At 56.2% G+C, this 19,238-nt stretch overlaps 2 protein-coding genes across 2 annotated transcripts; one reads left to right on the top strand and one right to left on the bottom strand.

Moving 5' to 3' along the window:
* Positions 1 to 58: 58 nt before the first annotated feature.
* Positions 59 to 14,267, top strand: GAS8 (growth arrest specific 8). Its single transcript, XM_070402878.1, has 11 exons — positions 59 to 143; positions 1,592 to 1,669; positions 3,650 to 3,847; positions 4,077 to 4,283; positions 5,989 to 6,043; positions 6,624 to 6,829; positions 7,327 to 7,494; positions 7,832 to 7,918; positions 9,086 to 9,295; positions 11,411 to 11,476; positions 12,710 to 14,267. Exons 1-11 carry the CDS (start codon positions 141 to 143, stop codon positions 12,857 to 12,859), a joined length of 1,428 nt encoding a protein of 475 aa, XP_070258979.1. The 5' UTR covers positions 59 to 140; the 3' UTR covers positions 12,860 to 14,267.
* On the bottom strand, positions 13,108 to 15,603 carry LOC139001006 (5-hydroxyisourate hydrolase-like). The gene is made up of 4 exons (XM_070402879.1): positions 15,366 to 15,603; positions 14,944 to 15,083; positions 13,871 to 14,006; positions 13,108 to 13,370 (listed from the first exon to the last, which is right to left on the bottom strand). The coding sequence occupies exons 1-4, from the start codon at positions 15,573 to 15,575 to the stop codon at positions 13,281 to 13,283; spliced, it is 576 nt and encodes a 191-aa protein (XP_070258980.1). The 5' UTR covers positions 15,576 to 15,603; the 3' UTR covers positions 13,108 to 13,280.
* Between the last annotated feature and the right edge of the window lie 3,635 nt (positions 15,604 to 19,238).

Here is a 19,238-nt window from a genome sequence, read left to right as displayed (position 1 = left end):
TGCGTGCGGAGTCTCGCGAGGATCTTCGATACTTCTCGCGAGACCGCCCAGCGGTTGCTGGGAGACAGCGCAGCCTCTGCGGAGTGTGAGCTTTTGTCTGCGGGTCGCGGCGGTCGCTGCGGGTCCGGACGCCTGGAACCATGGTGAGGACGACGCGGAGCTGGCCCCGGGAGCCGGCCCTGCGCGCAGAGACCCCGAGGGATGCCCTACCTGGACCGGAAGGCTCAGCCCGTCATAGCCTTGGGCTCTCCCAGGGGCCTGGGGCACACGTGTCCCCAAACAGGACAGTGGGGCGCAGGGGATAACCTAGGACCTCCAGTCTCCGGGTTGGAGAAGCCAGGGCGCCAGGGCGGTTGCAGGTCCCTGTACAGCAAGGGGTCCTGGGCAGGATGTCCATCTTCATGGACGCCCAGGGCAGGGCCAGCGGGGCAGAACTGCTGCTTCCTCGGAGAGGCTGGGAGCAGTCAGACCTCATCTGTCTCATGTGACAGGGCCGTCCGCTGTCCCCACCGCCACCCCACCCCATAGAGGAGTTGTCAGTAGCGCAGTTCCCAGGCAGATGCACGGGGCAGGTAGCTGGTGGGGAGGAGACTCGGTGCCGAGCCGCTGCATTTGGCTGTAGCGGGATTAATTAACTTCTTGGAGTAGAGGGATTAATTAACGCTTTAGGAGGGAAGGTGTCAGTGGATGGGTGTTTGAATATCAACTGGATGAAGGCCACCAAAATACTTCTACTTATTACTAGCTTTAGGGATAGGATATTCTTTTTGTTTCTCTATGTTTGTAAGACTTCCACATAATTTTTTTCTAATCAGTGAGATATAGACACAAAAAGTGATACAGACACATATAGACACACAAAGTGTGGGCCACAGACAGTGGAGAGAAGTGAGGGCAGAGGATAAGGACTTGGAAATTCAGTGTCTGCTCAGGAAGGGAGTGGGCTGGAAGGTTCTGTCATCTGTCAAAGCTGGTACAGGAGTCGTGACGGCTGAGCAGGTCCCGTGGTGAACCATGTAGGGCCCCCACGGTGGGTGGGTGCTGTCTGTTGTCTTCCCCAGACCAGGTTCTCTGAGGAGTTTCGTATTTGGAACAAAGACAGTCTCATATTATCATCCTGATCATTGCTATCGAGGCATTTCTGCCAACACATATCGAAAGTTTCTTGCGTGTTTCTCTGTGGTGGTTACCAAACATGATAGTCAACGTGGTCACATCTGACCCTGGTATTGGGGTTCTCCCTTTTGAGGCCAAGTACAGTTTGCATCCACACCAAGGCAGTCTCTGCTGTGTATTAAGGAGTGAATTTGGTCCAGTTTCCTTCCCTTAATCTCTGAGGGGAAAAAAATGTTCTCTTCTGAAAAGGAAGATTTCTCCTTCTTGCTGCTCCAAAGGTGTCAGCAGAGAATGTGCGTGTGGTTAGGGTGGGAGCTTAGGGTGGAGTGATGTGCTGCAGGGGCTGGGCACCAGACAGTGAGCAGGAGAGGGAGGCTCCAGTCAGGTACCACTCCCACAAATGCCCAGGAGGGGATCCGAGCCAACCTGAGAGGGAAGCCTCCCTCCCTTACCCAGCCTCTCTTTTTAACCACAGGCGCCCAAAAAGAAAGGGAAGGGCAAAGGCACCCCGGTTGTGGACGGGCTTGCTCCGGAGGACATGACCAAGGAGCAGGTGAGCAGGCTGGCCTGTGCGTTGGTCCAGTCCTGGGTGGAGTGGGTGGGTGGGTGCTTTTCCGTCTTATCCCTCTGGCTGTTTGTCTGCATGAACCTCTGTCAGACCAGCTCACCCCTCATCCTGCCCTCTGCTCTGTGCCCGCCTCCCCCTTTCTGGCTCCTGCAGTTCTGACAGCATATCCTTCCCCAGAGCCATCATCCCCGTCAGCGCCAAAGCTCTCAGGCACAGTATTGAAGAACTTTTTTATAGGGTGGTAAGAATTTGGAAGCAAATGTTTGTTTCTGGTATAAAAGCCATTTTTCATTTTTTTTGTATTCCCTTTCAGTTTTACCCCTTCATCCGTCTGATGCTACAGAGCTGTTTTCATAATATATGCATTATAGTCTTCTTGTTTATTTACCATGAAACGTTAGAAATTATTGTGTCCACGTGTCCTTGCTGATGAAGGCAGGGGCTAGATAACAAACTGTGTGATTACAATTTTAATTAAAAGGCCCCTGGGAACTGCAGCACATGGCAAACCACGAGAGGAAACTGGTGCCCACTCCAGCCTCCGTGTTCTTTTTTTTTTTTTTAATATATTTTATTGATTTTTTACAGTGAGGAAGGGAGAGAGATAGAGAGTTAGAAACATCGATGAGAGAGAAACATCGATCAGCCACCTCCTGCACATCTCCTATTGGGGATGTGCCCGCAACCCAGGTACATGCCCTTGACCGGAATCGAACCTGGGACCTTTCAGTCCACAGGCCGACGCTCTATCCACTGAGCCAAACCGGTTTCGGCCAGCCTCCGTGTTCTGACGACGGGACTGCCTGTGTGCATCTGCCACGGACCTGCGGGTTCTGTGTCAACTGGTGTTGCTGTCAGAGCCCTGACTGTCTTTGCATAGTTTTAAGATAAAAATAAATACAAAGCAGACCAACAGTCATATGAGCTGAAGCTGGATGTGTAGCCAGGGCCCTTGATGGTCAGAGGGACTGTGTTTACAGCCGGTCCTTAAATAACGTAGCGTTACAACGTTGATGAGACGCCAGGGGACTTAGCTCTTGGGTCACTGAGCCAGTGGTCACATTGGTCTCCTTACGCGTGATTTGTCTTCACAGCTTCAGAACCCGTTGGTGACATTAAGTGAGAACTGTCCCTGCAGGGAAACCAGTGGAAGCAGAGGGTGGTGGGGCCAGTCTGTGTTCTGGAGAGAGCACTGGCTGCACACTGCATCGCCCCAGCGGTTGAGCTGTTTCTTACCCCCTGTGTACTTCCGGTCCCTGTGGAGACAGCCCTGGCCTGCGGTGGTGTGTCTGCAGTGGCATGGACACCTCGGCAGCGTCTGGTGCCAGGGCCCAAGGCCCAGGGTCCAGGTGGCAGTGAGAGCCAGGCAGCTGCAGACAGGCCCCTGAACAGCCACCTTTTGTGCGTCCAACTCCGGGGCTATTTTCTAATTTTTTAATATATACTTTTATTGATTTCAGAGAGGAAGGTGGAGGGAGAGGAGAGAGAGAAACATCAATGATGAGAGAGAATCATCAATTGGCTGCCTCCTGCACGTCTGCCGTGGGATTGAGCCTGCAACCTGGGGCATGTACCTTGACCTGGAATCAAACTGACCTCCTGGTTCATTGGCCGATGCTCAACCACTGAGCCACACCTGCTGGGCTATTTTCTGATTTTTTAAAGAGAAGCTGGAAATGTGCATGTTTCTAAGAAATGTGTTTATTGAGTCATGGCAAGATCTAACCTGTGAGACAGTCACAGTAGGTGGGAGCCTTGTTAGACTCTGAGTGGCACTAAAGGCCATGACATGGGGATGTTGTCTTCTGTGGAGGCCTGAGTCAGATGCACTGTTTTACCTCCTTTCAGCTCTTCAGGATTTTTAGATGAGAGTGGCCCCTCCCTCTTGCTTGCTTTTCTCCTCCCATGTGTCCCTCGGGTGGGTGGGCCCCGCTGGGTCCTTCACAGTCTCTGCTCGGCCTGCAGGTGGAGGGGCACATCGGCCGCATCCGTGAGGAGCTGGACCGAGAGCGGGAGGAGCGCAACTACTTCCAGCTGGAGCGGGACAAGATCCACACCTTCTGGGAGATCACCCGGAGGCAGCTGGAGGAGAAGAAGGCTGAGCTGAGGAACAAAGACCGGGAGATGGAGGAGGCCGAGGAGCGGCACCAGGTGGAGATCAAGGTGAGTGGGGCGCCCGCCTGTCCCGCTGGGGTCACTGCTGCGATGTTGTTAGGGTGAGCGGCATTTCATCTCCCTGTTCTGGGGTTACAGCCCTTTGTTTGTGTCTTTCACCCTGGGAACCTAAAGGTATTTTTTGTAAAAGATGATGTGTATACCGGCAAACATGGGTGTGCAGGTGTGTGTGTGTGTGTAGGTGCTGGTGAGCGAGTGGTCGTTCTCCCGCCCACAGGTCTACAAGCAGAAGGTGAAGCACCTGCTGTACGAGCATCAGAACAACCTGACGGAGATGAAGGCTGAGGGCACCGTGGCCATGAAGCTGGCCCAGAAGGAGCACCGCACGCAGGAGGGCACGCTGCGCAAGGACATGCGGGCACTGAAGGTGGAGCTCAAGGAGCAGGAGCTGGCCAGCGAGGTGGTGGTGAAGAACCTGCGGCTGGTGGGTACACCCATGGGCAGCTGGTGTTGAACAGCAACCGGGAATTCACATGTTCTGTTTAAAAACTCCCACATTTTGGCAATTAATTGAAATATTTTTTAAAAGTGTGCAGCTAGGCAGATCCACTTTGTTGTCAAGTACAGAATTCTGTCTCCGACTTGAGCAACAAACGGACATGAGGAAAACCAGTCAGGGTTCCTCTGCATGTGCTTCTGAGACCTGACACCCAGCTGCGCTCCCAGGCTGTCTGTCAGGTGCATTGGGACACACGCAATCATTGAGGTGTCCAGCACCCCAGGCCACAGGCACATGGCAGCTTGTCATACAAGCTGGGCTCATGGGCACCTGACTGCCTTTTGAGAGCTTTTGGTCAATTCTGAGCGAGGATGGTGGGGGTGCCCGGAAGGTGCCAGGCCCCGTTCTGATCTCTGGGAGGACTGATGAAATGCCTTCCCACGTGTGGCACGTGGTCTGCAAAGGAGAAACTACACAGAGCAGAGAAGGCAAAATCATGTGTCAGATCTGCACAGCACATCCCTCGGCTATAAGGAAGGACAGAGTGAGTGGGCAATGGGAATGAGAGTGGGTTGCATTTTCCTACATGGAGTTCTGGGAATGCCTCCCTGAGAAGGTGACATTTGGGTAAAGGCAGTAAGGTCTGATCCTGGCTGTGGGGACCAGGCCAGGAGAAGAGGTAGGGGATGAGCCGCATGAAGGCCAGAGGAGCAAGTAGGTCCTAGCTCGTCGGCCTCGGAAACCACGGGGAGGCCGGGCTGGGGCCCTGGCTGAGCCGGGCCTGTGGGGCATTTGGGAAGGGAGAGTGCATCTGACCTTGGTTTTCAGAGGCTCCTCCTGCGGCAGGTTGAGAAGACTTTGTCAGCACGTTTGTCTCCTGTGAAGGGAGCCAGGCTCCACTGGATCTGGAAAACACCGAAACTGCAGAGTTTGCCGCCAAGGCTGAGTGTGTGAAAGAGTTGGACCCCAAGAACGGCCCCAGCCGGTTTGTTTAAATGGTTAGAGTGTCGACCTGCAGACTGAAGGGTCAAGGGTTTGATTCTGGTTCAAGGGCATGTACTTCGGTTGTAGGCTCGATCCCTGGCCACGCTAGAGGCAACCAGTCAGTGTCTCTCTTATATCAATGTTTCTCTCTGTCTCTCCCCGTCCCTTCCACTCTCTAAAAATCAATGGGGAAAAAATACCCTTGAGTGAGGATTAAATAAATACATAAATAAAAACGAATGGTCTGATCTCTCCTGACAGGCACACAGTAGGATGGTTTCCAATGAATTCAGTGACGGGAGGCTGTCTGCCTACCCAAGGCCTGTGTACAGATTAGTTATGTGGTCAGAGTTCCCTTTTGTGTAAAAATACTGCTACAAAAATAATTACCATTTTATAGTCAGAATTGTATACAATAGCCACCTGGGGGAGCCTGCAGGTCTGGACAGTGTGGCCATGGCTCCACCGCAGGCAGGCCAGCAAGGGGCCGCCAGCTGCTGTCAGTCCTTAGAATCTCTGAGAACATTTTCTCAGGCTCAGAGCTGGCTTTAGCCAAGTGAGTTTTGAAATGTGGAAGTTACCAAAACCATGTTGTTCTGGACGTGGTGTGTGCGCCGGGAGCGCAGGGACCCGCCAGAGCAGCAGAGGGTTTGCCGAGCGGCTTCTCTGTCTGTCGTCTCGTAACGGCCGGCTTCCCCCTTTGCAGAAGCACACGGAGGAGATCACCAAGCTTCGCAACGACTTCGAGAGGCAAGTGCGAGGTCAGTGTCGTCTTCCTGCGGCGCCATCACAGCAGAGCCTGACTCCCCCCCGGGCTCACCTCACAGGCTGGCAAACCAGGGCAACACGGCCCGGACCTGCGAGGAGAGAGAATGTGCTCATTTTAAGGCTGACGGACCGCTCAGCATCCCAGAACCGAGAGTTTTCTGTGTCAGCTGGGGGAGGCTGTGGTCACCACCCACTTCCCCACTCCTGTCAGCAATGGTGGCTCGGAGCAGGGGTAGTCATTCAGTCTCGTGGGCAGTGTTCTTAGTCTTTCCATGGCTCCTGGCCTGAGGCGGTCTGTAGTTCGAGTCACACAGCCCTGTGTTGTGAATGGATGGCTCACGGGTCATGGCTCGTGACCACGGGATGGGCTGAGGCGTAGCTATCGGGAGCCCCTGCAGGGGTGGAATCGCAGTGCCTGGAGGACAGCACGCGTGGGGTGTGCCTCACACGCCCTCTGAGCTTCAGCAGGAAAACCCAGTGAAACCCACCCTGTCCTGTGGCAGGTGAGCATGCGCAGCATTGGCACTGCTGGCTGCTCTCCACTCAGCTGCTGTGTGTGCTGCTGCCTTTCAGAAATTGAGGCCAAGTATGACAAGAAGATGAAGATGCTTAGGGATGAGCTCGACCTGCGGAGAAAGACGGAGATCCACGAAGTGGAGGAGAGGAAGAACGGCCAGATCAGCACGCTGATGCAGCGGCACGAGGAGGCGTTCACAGACATGAAGAACTACTACAACGACATCACCCTCAACAACCTGGCCCTCATCAACTCCCTCAAGGTGCTGGGGCCACGCCCGGGCCACACGCAGCTCTTGGCCCCCAGACGCACTCTCCCTTATGAAACTTCCTGATAATGCCCTTCCCTGTCCTTGATTGAAACTCACAGGGAACGTAACCTCCCTATACCTGTAGCTGAAAACAGGCTGTTGCCCTAATGTCGGGCAGGAGAACGAGTAGGGTAGTGTCTGTTCTGAGAGTGAAGGCTCAGGCAGGACTGTGGTCGGAGCCTAGCTTAGACTCATGGGCAGGTGTCATTGCCACCCAGGTGCTGGCAGGGATGGGGTTTCCACAAAGCAGAATGCCCTTCATGGCGCACTGAACAAAGCGTGATCTCAGGAAAACCTCATTCCTAGAACATTCAGAGTAGGTGTGTGTTTGTACATAAAACAGGTCTCGTTGGCCTGTGTGCCCACAGTGGCAGGACTTGCCTGTGGCAGGTGAGCTCGCAGCCCCGGCACTGCCTGCTGAGCCCTCCTGCACACGACTGTGCCCACAGGAGCAGATGGAAGACATGCGGAAGAAGGAGGAGCACCTCGAGAAGGAGATGCTGGAGGTGTCTGCGCAGAACCGGCGCCTGGCGGACCCGCTGCAGAAGGCTCGGGAGGAGATGAGCGAGATGCAGAAGAAACTGGGCGACCACGAAAGGGACAAGCAGATCCTGGTTGTGAGTGTCATTGCCTTTACCTGCCCATTGGCTCCTTCTGGGCTCAGGAGAGAAGGGACATCCATGAGATGCCTCCTGGGGCCTGTGCAGGGCTTGGCCCTTAGGGCAGGAGGGCGTCTGAATCTCTATTTTCTGTCACTGGAGATGGGGGGGGGGGGCGGCGGAGGAGGAGGGATGTAGAGCTGGTGCCCATTACCGCCCTGGTAGGGATGAGCCACTTGGATCTTTGAGCCAGTTCTTCTGGCGAGTATTCCTGGCCTTGCCATCTCCAGGAGCCTCCTTGTGTGCATGCCTGAATCCTGAGTGCCTTCTGTGCCCCACCCTCTTCTCTCTGCAGGGCACAAAGGCACGTTTGAAAGTTTTAGAGAAAGAGCTCAAGAGCCTGCAGTGGGAGCACGAGGTGCTGGAGCAGCGATTTATCCAGGTGAGCAGCCAGCAGCCCAGCCAGGACCGGTTCCAGGAGGTCTTGTTGCTGCTCCTCACCCTACGCAGCCTTCGAGGAAGCCCGGGGCAGTTCTGTGGGAGGCCTGGGTCTCACACAGAGCATATCCCTGGTGGGAGCAGTTTGCCCACCTGTCCCCTCGGCTCACTTCTGAAACACACAGAGGCAGCCTGGCCTCTCCAGCCAGCGTCTTTTTCCTCTACATCCATGAATCTAGTACCAGATTAGTATGTGCACATTGGGAGGACGTCACGGAGCCCTGAGTCTCAGTAAAAACAAGAGGGTTCCCCTGCTGCTCAGCGCTGATCCTCCCGAGTGGTAACAGCTTCCGAGTCTCCTCCAGCTCCTCCTGTGTGTCCAGCGTGGGTGGGATTCCTGCCTTGTTCACAGCACCTTCCATCTCGCAGGTCTGTCCTGCGGCTTCCAGATTGCACCTGCATAGCCGCTCATTCTGGTGTTGCCCGTGCCCCCCTGCCCCCCGCAAGTGCCGCCGTATGCAGCTGGTGCCCCGAGGGACCCCCTTGCTCGTCCTCTAGTGTCAGCTCATCTTGTGCACCTGTGGGACCCTCCCTAGGAAAGTCAGTTCCTGGTGGTGGAAGGTTTGCATTCAGATTTCAGATAGAGTCTGCCCAGAGGGCTGTCCGCATGGGTGATCTCACCCAGAGTGCCCAAGGGGCCATTTCCTGCTGCATCAGCTTCCTCTCTGCTGGTGTATAATTGGCGGAGAATGTCTTATTGAATGTGCTTTTCTTAGATCTCCCTGAGCCTGAGAGGCCCTCCTTGCAGTGTCCGGGGTCTGCCCAGGGCAGAGCATTCCCACCTGGGCCCTGTTTGTTAGTGCAGGGTGTGCCATGGGCCAGAGCAGGGCACACCATGGGCCAGAGCAGGGCACACCATGGGCAGAGCAGGGCACACCATGGGCCAGGTTCAGGTCCCCTGGCGTCTCCTCCTGCCTCCCATGGTGTGTACAGCTGCACACCTTTACTTCTGTTGCAGAGAGTCGGGGTGCAGGCAGTGTAGACGCCACAGGTTTCCCTGGCTGTGGGTGGGCACGGTGCAGATGGCACAGTGAAAGGTGTGTTCTGGCCCAGGGGCAGAAGTGGGAGGGCTTCTTGCCAGCGAGGTGGCCCAGCGGAGGCGTCCCTTCAGGTGCAGCAGGAGCGGGATGAGCTCTACAGCAAGTTCACGGCGGCCATCCTGGAGGTGCAGCAGAAGACAGGCTTCAAGAACCTGCTCCTGGAGCGCAAGCTGCAGGCCCTCAGTGCTGCCATGGAGAAGAAGGAGCTGCAGCTCAATGAGGTGCTGACAGCCTCCAACCTGGATCCTGCCACCCTGACCCTGTTGTCCCACAAGCTGGAGGTAGGTCCCAGGTGGTCTCCGGGTGGCAGCTGGACGGTGCCATGATCCTGCCCTGGCAGGTGGCCTGCAGGGGCTCTGGCTGGGGGTCACTTCTCTCCTGTTGACACCCCAAGCATGTGCAGCCTGCATCATTCCAGTTAACATCATTAGTCCTGGGGAGGGGCTCCCCACACTCTCTCACTCAGACCTCAGCTCACTGCTACTACTTCTTAGGATGGGTTCAGCTTAGCCTGAGGCTCTAGGTCTCAACTGTTCTGGAACTTGTGGGCCTGAGCTCTTGGGCATCTGGCAGCCGACTCAGACATAGGCCTGGGGGCAGCTGAGTCTCCAGTACTCGCAGGGAAGCCGCTAAGCTGTGTCCCAGCTGGGCAGTTAGGCAGGGCTGAGCCTCTGTGGTGGGTGCTGGGAGGGCTTCCCGGAGGGAGGGAGTTATGTCTGGGCAGAGGCTAGAGCGTCTGTTGACCTGAATCCAGTTATTCATGGCACCCCTTTGTGCTGGGATGGCCCCGGCACCGGGTGCAGCAGTAGTCAAGGCAGGTGAGACCTCTGTGCCCTCAGGCCAACAGGTCAGCTGAGGCGTCAGGGTCGCTCCTGCCTCGCAGGCGGAGCCCCGCAGCACCTGTAGGTCCTCTCTCACCTGGGGATGGGCCTTGTCCCTCTGCTCCCTGACCTGATTTTGGGAGTGGGGTTGTCACAAACAGAATTGGTGATGTGAGAAAAGGGGTCTTGGTGCTGCCAGGGGAGTGTGGCTGATGCTCAGCTCCCAGCCAACTGGGCAACCTGCTACTGCCAGGTGGGGACCTGGGAGACAGACCCAGGTGTGCATCTGCCTGCATGTGTCCACCCAGAGGCCTGTCCCAGACGCAGATCCCTCCAGGCTGGACGGGGTCTTCATGGAGAAAGAGACCTGGGGCGTCGGCTTACGGCCTCCTCACCGTCCGGGTGCGGGTGTGTGTTATCCTGAGCAGTAGCATGGGCAGCATTGAAAAATATTATTTACTTATTATGTATTTTTATTATATTTATTTTTTGTTAATCCTCACCTGATGATATTTTTCTACTGATTTTTAGAGAGAGTGGAAGGGAGGGGGAGAGACACAGAGAGAGAAACATCTATGTGAGAGAGACACATCGATCAGTTGCCTCCTGCACACACCCCAACCAGGGCCAGGGACCAAACTCACAACCTGGGCATGTGCTCTGACTGGGAACCGAACCCGAGACTGTTCGGTGTGCAGGCCAGTGCCCCATCCAACATGAACCCCTTTGGCTCACACCACCCCGAGGCCCAGAGGCTGAGCCTGTCAGGTCACATCTGTAGGTAAAGCATTGCAGCTGCTCTCCGCACCCAGCCTGCCCCTGGGCCTGCAGCTGGCACTTGGTACTGCCAGCTTGTGGGGGGGGGGGTGTGGATTCTGAAGCTGTCAGCTGTGTCCCTGAAGGTTGGGGCTGGGGAGGACTATGGAAGGATCTGGGGAGGATAGACTGGATCCAAGAGCCCACAGGAACCTGCAGGAAAGGCTGAGCAGGATGGATTTGTCACAATTGGGGCGGGGCTGGGGAAGCCAAGGTGAGGTCATTCCTGTGTCCTGGCTCAGTGCGCCACAGTGCCTGTGGGACCCGTGTCCCCTGGGACCGGCTTGAGGCAGGGGGCCTGGGGCAGGGCAGGCACATAGGAGGGGCCTTGCCTGGGTAGGCAGCACTGGGGTCCTGGGTCTGGGGCTCACCTCTGACTGTGTGCCTCTGTCCCTGTGGAGCACCAGTGATGTGATGAGGGGATAAAAAACAGTCTCACCCACAAGGGTCACCGCAGCTGCACCAGTGGCCAGGGTGGGTGTGGGTCAGCTCTTGGCTGTCCTGGTTGGAACCCACCAGGCCTGCGCCTCTCACTTCTCAGCACCCATCTCCTTCCAGGGGCAGGTGCTGCTCCCTTTCTTCCTGGGGGATCTTTCTGTACAGCCTGCTCCCCGTGTGGACACACAGGAATGTGGCCAGGCCACCATTCCCTGGACATCTGGGGTCACCGTTAGAGCCCCAGATGCCAGACCTATGGCTGCCCAGTCTGTCTTGGCCCAAAGACAGGCCTCAAACTCAGGCCTGCATTTCTCTCTTCAGGACGTTCTGGAATCGAAGAACAGCACCATCAAGGACCTACAGTACGAGCTGGCCCGGGTTTGCAAGGTATGAGGAGCCCCGCCTGTCTTAGTGCACGCCCCCACCCAGGACCCTGCGATTCCTACCTTAGCCTGAGGGTCCAGCTGCCTATGGCTTAGGCCAGCCCCGCCTGCCTTGGTGTTCCTCCAGGGCCAGCCTCTGGGAAAGGAGGGGGCTCGGCTCTTCCAGCAGCTCTTCCTGACTCCCACATCCCCGTCCGTCTGACCCTCACTCTCCCACCCTCCTGGCCTCTGGGGCGATGCGGGGAGCAGGCACAGGTCTCCCCTTTCTCCTCTGTGAGTCCAATGAGCGCTGCACACCATTTCTGTGCCCAAAGTGCGCATTGGCGCTGAGGCCTGTTTGGACGTCCCCCCCCCCCCCCGCCCGCCCCCGCACTGTTGTCTGTCCCATGAGTCCCAGCAGCCTGGGCCTTGCACCCAGCACCCCTGGCTCTGGCATTCCCCACAGGTATCTGGGCTTTGCCTGTGGTCATGCAGACACGTAGCTGCCTGGGCACGCACTTACCAAGGGCAGCACCTCACGGGTGACTCAGACGTGCCCGTAGTTCTTTTTTCTGCTGCTTCTGTTACGTGCAAGCCCCGGGCTGTGCAGCCTCAAGATGAAGGCGTCTGAGGTGCTGGGCCTTCCCTCGACCCTCCCAGCCTCACCTGCCCATCCAACCCTTCTCTGGATGCCCCGGCACCCTGAAACTTGTACACACAAAATCGGTGGCAACTACTGGCCTGTGCAGCTCTGGGGAGGATTTGCACAAGTTGTATCTGGTTGTCAGGAGGCCTGTGCCCCACGAAGGGCAGAGCCAGGCCCAGCCCCCAGTTCTTTCTGGAGCTCCACTCAGTTCACCTCTAACTCTTGACCGCAGTCCCTGCACTGGGGTGTGAGGACGGTGAGGGTACTGTGCCCTCTGCAGTGTTCGTTCTGAGTCAGCCACGCTCCAAGCATTTCTCAGGCATCACCTCTTCAGACCCTACAGCCACCGACGACATTCACCCTTTTCAAGACGCCTGGTTTCCAGAGGGGACAGAACCATGTCCATGGACCTGGCAGCACTGTTGCCCATACCTGAGCTCTTCTGGGACGTGGGGGTCACCTGTGCTCCCCATCAGTCTTCTTTGTGGTCCCTCCTTCCCACCCTCCACAGAGCTGGGTGTCCTAAGTGAGGGCTAGCCTTGGCATTGCCCTTGCCCAGGGGGGAGCCCTTGCTGGGCTCCTGGCCCCTCCCAACATGCGCTGTCCCCACAGGCCCACAGCGACCTGCTGCGCACCTACGAGGCGAAGCTCCTGGCCTTCGGGATCCCTCTGGACAACGTGGGCTTCAAGCCCCTGGAGACGGCCGTGGTTGGGCAGACCCTGGGCCAGGGCCCAGCGGGACTTGTGAGCACCCCAACATAGCCCCCACCCAGGACTTCTCCCTGCAGGACACCCCCTTTTACACCCACGGACAGCAGGTGTGTTTTTGTGATTTGTTGGGTCAGCAAATGAAGGCTTTCATGTTTGCTGCGTGTCCTGGTGACGACTGTGGCAGAAGCAGCGCCAGGGCCATGGCCAGTCTGTTTCCCTCCCAGCTGTCCCCCCGCCCCCCACACACGCCTCAGGCTGGGCAGCACCAGCGCGGCTCTGCCCAGTGACGCAGCAGCCTGCAGGTGCCACATGACTTTATTGGTGCCCAGTCACAGTGTCACTAGGAATCGGGGGCCAGAACCTCCCCCAGGAAGTGGGACCTGAGGCCCCATGAGGAACATGGAGCCCTGTGCAGGGCTGGGGGCGGCTCAGGCCACAGTGAGGGCATTGGTGCCCTCGGGCCAGCTGGTGGTCAGCTCCCTCGGTAGGTGGTGTAGGACCATGGGCTCAGCAGCAGGGGGACGTGGAACTTGTGGGATTCACTTGTGATGGTGAAAACGACCTGAGAACAGAAGGCACCAGGAGGGAGCCAGGGCCTGACCCAGTGCTCCCAGGGAGAAGCCGGACTGTGGGCCGAGGGCTGCTTCCCAGGGAGCCCCAGACCAGCCAGCGCCTGATGGTGACCTGGAGACCAAGGCTGTTGACAAGGCTGAATCTGCTCTAGATACAGCTCTTGGCTTGAGGGCCCCTGGGCCTGCCAAGCTTCCCAAGGGTCCACCCTGAAATCGGGTCAGGTGAAGGGGGAGGCAGCAAGATTAGGCCCAGTGAATTGGGCAGGGCTTGTTCAACACCTGTGTCCACAGGGGCTGAGTCACCTTCGACCCTGCCCCCCACAGCCTGACCCAGGCCCAGGGCAGGGCCACCTTTCTCCTGGGAGTTCAAAGCAGGTGAACCCACTGCCTGCCACTGCCCTGGGCGAGGGGGCAGGGCTTGCCTCCTGCAGGACCTCGGGGTCATGGTGAATCCCAGGCCTCCACCTCCATGCCAGCGTGCAGCTCTCACCTCCACGTACGGGTAGAAGCTGTCCTGCCCCCTTTTCTTCCAGTAACCCTCGGTGTCGAAGGTCAGCTTGTAGGTGCCCGCCTTCATCTGGCCTGGCAGCAGGAGCCCAGGGCAGCGTCCATCGGGGTCGGTGTAGCTGGGGGGGGAGGGGAGGAGGTGCACCCCTGCCTGGCTGTCTGGGTCTCCACACCTGGCAGCCTCAGACGCCCCTGCAGCCTGACTTGGGAGACTCTGGTGCCTGGGGTTCCGGAACAGCTGTTGCACAGCACAGAGAAGCAGGACGGGGGGAAGACCTCCCACAATCTATCCCTGGAGCAATCATCACTTCATTTGACCTATATTTTTCCAGATACTGTCTATTTTTAAGTATGCTTATTTATAAACGGAAAAAATGTAAGATGGGTTCTATGATTCCTATTGTTTTGTAACCTGGGTGAGTCATGTCGTCTGTGTGTGTGGCTTTCTGGGTCAGTTCCTGTTCCTGTCTCCATGTCCCCAGCTGTGCAGGCCGGTGAGCGTGCACTGTGGCCACAGAGAGCATCACTCACCAGCACTTGTGGGCGTTGGGAATGGGTCCTGTGACCCCCCAGGGGACTCCATGTGCTCTTCCAAGACCACAGCTGACCTTCAGATGGGACCTGGACCCGCAGCCTTTGTGAGGGTGAAGGGACAAGCTCCACACCCTCAGGCCCTGAACTTTTGGGGCCCAGCTCCCACTGCCACCTCCAGAAGAGTCTGCTCCCTGCCCACAGGGCCACCAAGTGCAGACATGCCAGCCTGGGCCGGGCCTCCCCAGCAGAGCTGACGTGGGGCAGAAGCCAGGGCCGCGGAGAGCAGCTGCCAGGTGTGGGAGGGCCACTAGGCTGCAGTGAGAATAGAAGAGGAGAAAGTGCTGTCTGGTGACAGGGGAGCCTTCCCGATTCCTCCTCAGGCCTTACCCAGGCGAGCCTGACCCCTGACCCTGACAGGAGAGGCTCCAGGAGTCAGCAGGGGCTGTGGTGGGCGGGGGGGACGCCTTGGGGGGGCCCTGTGCTGAGGGAGGAGCTCTGGACTCAGTGCTACCCCAAACCTACCTTCTCCTCAGTTCTGTCCACTGCTGACCGTGGTCCTCGAGCCTCGACAGACAGAGACAGAGGCCCTGGGCCGGGAGCCCTGAGGCAGTGTCCAGCACATGTGTGGTCAGCGGGCTGCTGACTGGCTCCATGCCTCTGCCCTGGGCCAGGAGAGAGGGACAGGACAAGCCTTGTGTCCACACCAGCCTCAAGGAGGCAGCAGTTAGAGTAACAGCCTGGGGGCAGAGATCCCAAGTGTCCCTGGGGTGGGGACACACTAAAGTGCAGTTCGTCAACCACGCTGACCTGTCCCCCATCCGTCCCCACTGGGGCCCTCCCCTCCACCCACCACTGCCTGTGCTCCCTGTTCTCACAGCTCAGTGTCCCCGGCTTCCAGGTCGGAGCCCCGGCCGAAGGGACGAAGGGACAGGAACTGGCCCTACCTCCCGGGAGCCCAGGTGTCGCTGGAGCGCGCGCAGCCGCGGGGCGGACCCCGAGCTCATGTCCAGTAGACGGGACACCGCGCGAGCTGAGGTCACCCGCTCCCGCCTCCACCTGAGGGCACCTCCCTGGCCGCCCGGTCCCGCTGTCACCTCCCTGGACCGGGAGCCGAGTTTCGGACCCAACGGGGCAGGTTGTGGGGGGAGGTCCATCTCGGTGCCACCACTAGGGCCCCAGGGACTTCCCTGGGGAGGGGCCCAGTCGGGCCATTGGGGCGCACAGACCTGCAGGCTGCGGAGGCGACTCCCACCGGAAGTGAAATCCAGGGGACTTGCAGGGATGGGCGGTGACAGAGGGAATGGGCGGGGCGGGGCGGGTGTCGGGGGAGGGTGGTTCCTGCGAGATCCGCAGGGGCCGCTAGCTCTGGGCCTGGAGGTGACTTATGAGCTGGACCCCCGCCAGGAGTCCCAGAAATCACGTGGATTTTTTCGCTTCTGGGGCATTCAGTATATTTTTAAAATAGATGTATTTTTACTGATTTCAGAGAGGAAGGGTGAGGGAGAGGGAGACAGAAACATGCATGATGAGAGAGAATCATGGATCTGCTATCTCTGCACTCCCCACACTGGGGACCCAGCCCGCAACCCGGGCCTGTGCCCCCACCGGGAATCGAACCTGGGACCCTTCAGTCCAAGGTTCGACGCTCTATCCACTGGGCAACACCGGTTAGCGCGGGACAGTCAGCATTTTTTTAAAGATATATTTTATTGATTTTTTTTACAGAGAGGAAGGGAAAGGATAGAGAGTTAGAAACATCAATGAGAGAGAAACATCGATCAGCTGCTTCCTGCACACCCCTCACCGCGGATATGCCTGCAACCAAGGTACATTCCCTTGACTGGAATCGAACCTGGGACCCTTCAGTCCGAAGGCCGATGCTCCATCCACTGAGCCAAACCAGTCAGGGCAACAGTCAGCATTTTGATGGAAGCCTCTCAAAGGTCAGGTAAGGTGTTGAACTCTGTCCCAGCAGGCCCTGTGATGATGCCTCAGTTTCCCCATCTGTGAAAAGGGGGCAGTAATGACTCGGGATTGAGAGGGTTCCACAGGAGAAGACAGATGAGCCTGCACTGTGGCCTCCTGGGGCCCCTCTGGCCTCTTTTTTTTCTTTTTTTTTTTTTTAAATTAAATCTTTATTGTTCAGATTATTACATTTGTTCCTCTTTTTTCCCCCCATAACTCCCCTCCTTCCAGCTCCCACCCCACCCTCCACCCTCACTCCTCACCCACTGTGTTCATCCATAGGTGCATGATTTTTGTCCAGTCACTTCCCGCATCTCCCACACCCCTTTTCCCCCCAAGAATAGTCAGTCTATTCCCTTTCTATGTCCCTGATTCTATTATAATCACCAGTTCATTCTGTACATCAGGTTATTTATTCACTTGATTCTTAGATTCATTTGTTGATAGATGCATGTTTGTTGTTCATAATTTGTATCTTTACCTTTTTCTTCTTCTTCCTCTTCTTAAAGGATACCTTTCAGCATTTCATATAATACTGGTTTGGCGGTGATGAACTCCTTTAGCTTTTCCTTATCTGTGAAGCTCTTTATCTGACCTTCAAGTCTGAATGATAGCTTTGCTGGATAAAGTAATCTTGGTTGTAGGTTCTTGGTATTCAGCACTTTGAATATTTCTTGCCATTCCCTTCTGGCCTGCAAAGTTTCTGTTGAGAAATCAGCTGACAGTCGTATGGGTATTCCCTTGTAGGTAATTGAGCCTCTTTCTCTTGCTGCTTTTAAGATTTTCTCTTTGTCTTTTGCTCTTGGCATTTTAATGATGATGTGTCTTGGTGTGGTCCTCTTTGGATTCCTTTTGTTTGGGGTTCTCTGCGCTTCTTGGACCTGTAAGTCCATTTCTTTCACCAGGTGGGGGTAGTTTTCTGCCATTATTTCTTGAAATAGGTTTTCAATATCTTGCTGTCTCTCATCTTCTGGCACTCCAATGACTCTGATATTAGACCGCTTAAAGCTGTCCCAGAGGCTCCTTACACTATCTTCACACTTTCGGATTCTTTTTTCATTTTGCTTTTCCAATTGGGTGTTTTTTGTGGAATCTTTGGTTTGATTATTGTACTCCTCTGGTCTGCTATTGGGTATAATATTCTTTATTTCAGTCCGTGTATGCTTACTTTCTAATTTCTTTATCGTAGCATCGAGGGTCTCATTAGTTTTCGTGAGGCTCTGCACAAATTTATGGCAAGCCCTCAAAATTGCGATTCTTAGCTCCATATCCTCCATTTCTGTCATGTTTTTTTGTCTCCGCATCTTTTATGCTTTCTTGGTGCACCCACTTGTGGTCTCTGTGCGCAGTCTTGTTCTAGCCAAGCCTTAATTGTTGTAGTTAACACTAGAGGGGTTTGACCACCAGGCCGGCTGGCTGTGGAAATCAGCTGTGTGGAAAACGTCTGCCTTCTGGGGAGGTGCTAATCCAGCCTTTGCCTGAGGCGATCGGCAAATGGCTGTGCGCAGGTTTTGGGCGGGGCGGGCTCAACAGGGCGGGCGGAGGGAGCAGTTATGGCCACGCTCAGTCCCGTTCCCAGAGGCTCTGCTTCTCAGAACCCCGGCAGCCGCTGCAAACCTCGGAGAGAAAGCTGCCCTCAGGTCCCAACTGATGCCGGATAGTCCCGCTTCTCCCGTTTGAGTCTGGGTCCCTAGAGACTCACCCGGATCTGGAGCCCAGAGTCTGAGACTCACTCCCGGCAGAAAACGACAACCGCGCCCTCAGCCACCAGCCCGCTTTGCGCGCGCACCTCGGTACCTTTGTATTTTCCACACTGTGCCGCCTCTGAGCCTCGATTTGCTGTTCTCTTTCCTTCTAGTTGTAGAGTCTCTCTTCAGCCAGCCTTCCTGTGGTTCTGGGTGATGTCCGTTCAGTCTTTTAGTTGTATTTTTGAAATGGTTGTTTGCGGCAGCGGTCTCCAGTGTTTACCTACGCCGCCATCTTGGTCTCTGAATTCCCCCTCTGGCCTCTTGTGTCCCCCTCCACCCCGGCGCCCCCTCTCTGGCCCCAGTTCCGCACACTGACTGGCAGGTGCTGCAGAAAGGAGGAGACTGGGCGCTGGATCTGCAGGTGTGAATCCATCGCTGTGGGCGTGTTGCTCTGGACACAGGAACTGCTGCTTCTTACCAAGGTGCATTTTCGAATTCTTTCGTAGTGAGCATGGATTCTCTGTAGGGTTAGAATCAGGCCCCTCAGGCAGGGATGCTGACCCTGTAGCAAAGGTTGTGAGTGAGCTGTTTACAACTCTTGGGAGGTGATTAGGAAATATCTATTTGAGATGTGAACACACATGACAGTTGGCAGGGCTATGTTTACAGGAGATAACCCCAAAGACATGCTGCTTACCCTGTTTCGGCAAACGCCTGTGGGTACAAGAGACGAGAAACAACCAGCATGTCCCCACTCTGCAGAGATAGTGAGTTCTGTCACACCCCAGTGTGCTCTGCTGCTGGTAAGACGAGGCCTCCACAGGCATCACACTGGGCAGGAATGGAGGCAGGCGTTTGTAGCCTCGAGCTGTAAGTCTCTGTGCAGCCTTCACCACATCACAGAGGCCGGCTGCTCAGTGCTCACAGCCACCTCAGATGCACGAAGTATTTTCCACATTTTACAGAGGAGGAAACTGAGGCATGGGGAGGTCAGCCATTGGAATATTGTCTCATCTGATGCACAAAAGATGGGTACCACTGACCCGTCTCTGGGACAAGCGGTTGTGCATGGGGGTTACTTACTGTTGCTCTTTAACCTTCCTTTGTACTCTAAAAACAATTTAAGGCTTCACGGTCATATGCAAACCAACAAAAACACAAACC

Source organism: Myotis yumanensis, unplaced genomic scaffold (assembly GCF_028538775.1).
Source record: "Myotis yumanensis isolate MYYU_CA2020_CCGP unplaced genomic scaffold, mMyoYum1.0.hap1 SCAF_62, whole genome shotgun sequence".
Classification (NCBI taxonomy): domain Eukaryota; kingdom Metazoa; phylum Chordata; class Mammalia; order Chiroptera; family Vespertilionidae; genus Myotis; species Myotis yumanensis.
This window is presented reverse-complemented; position numbering and strand designations above follow the sequence as displayed.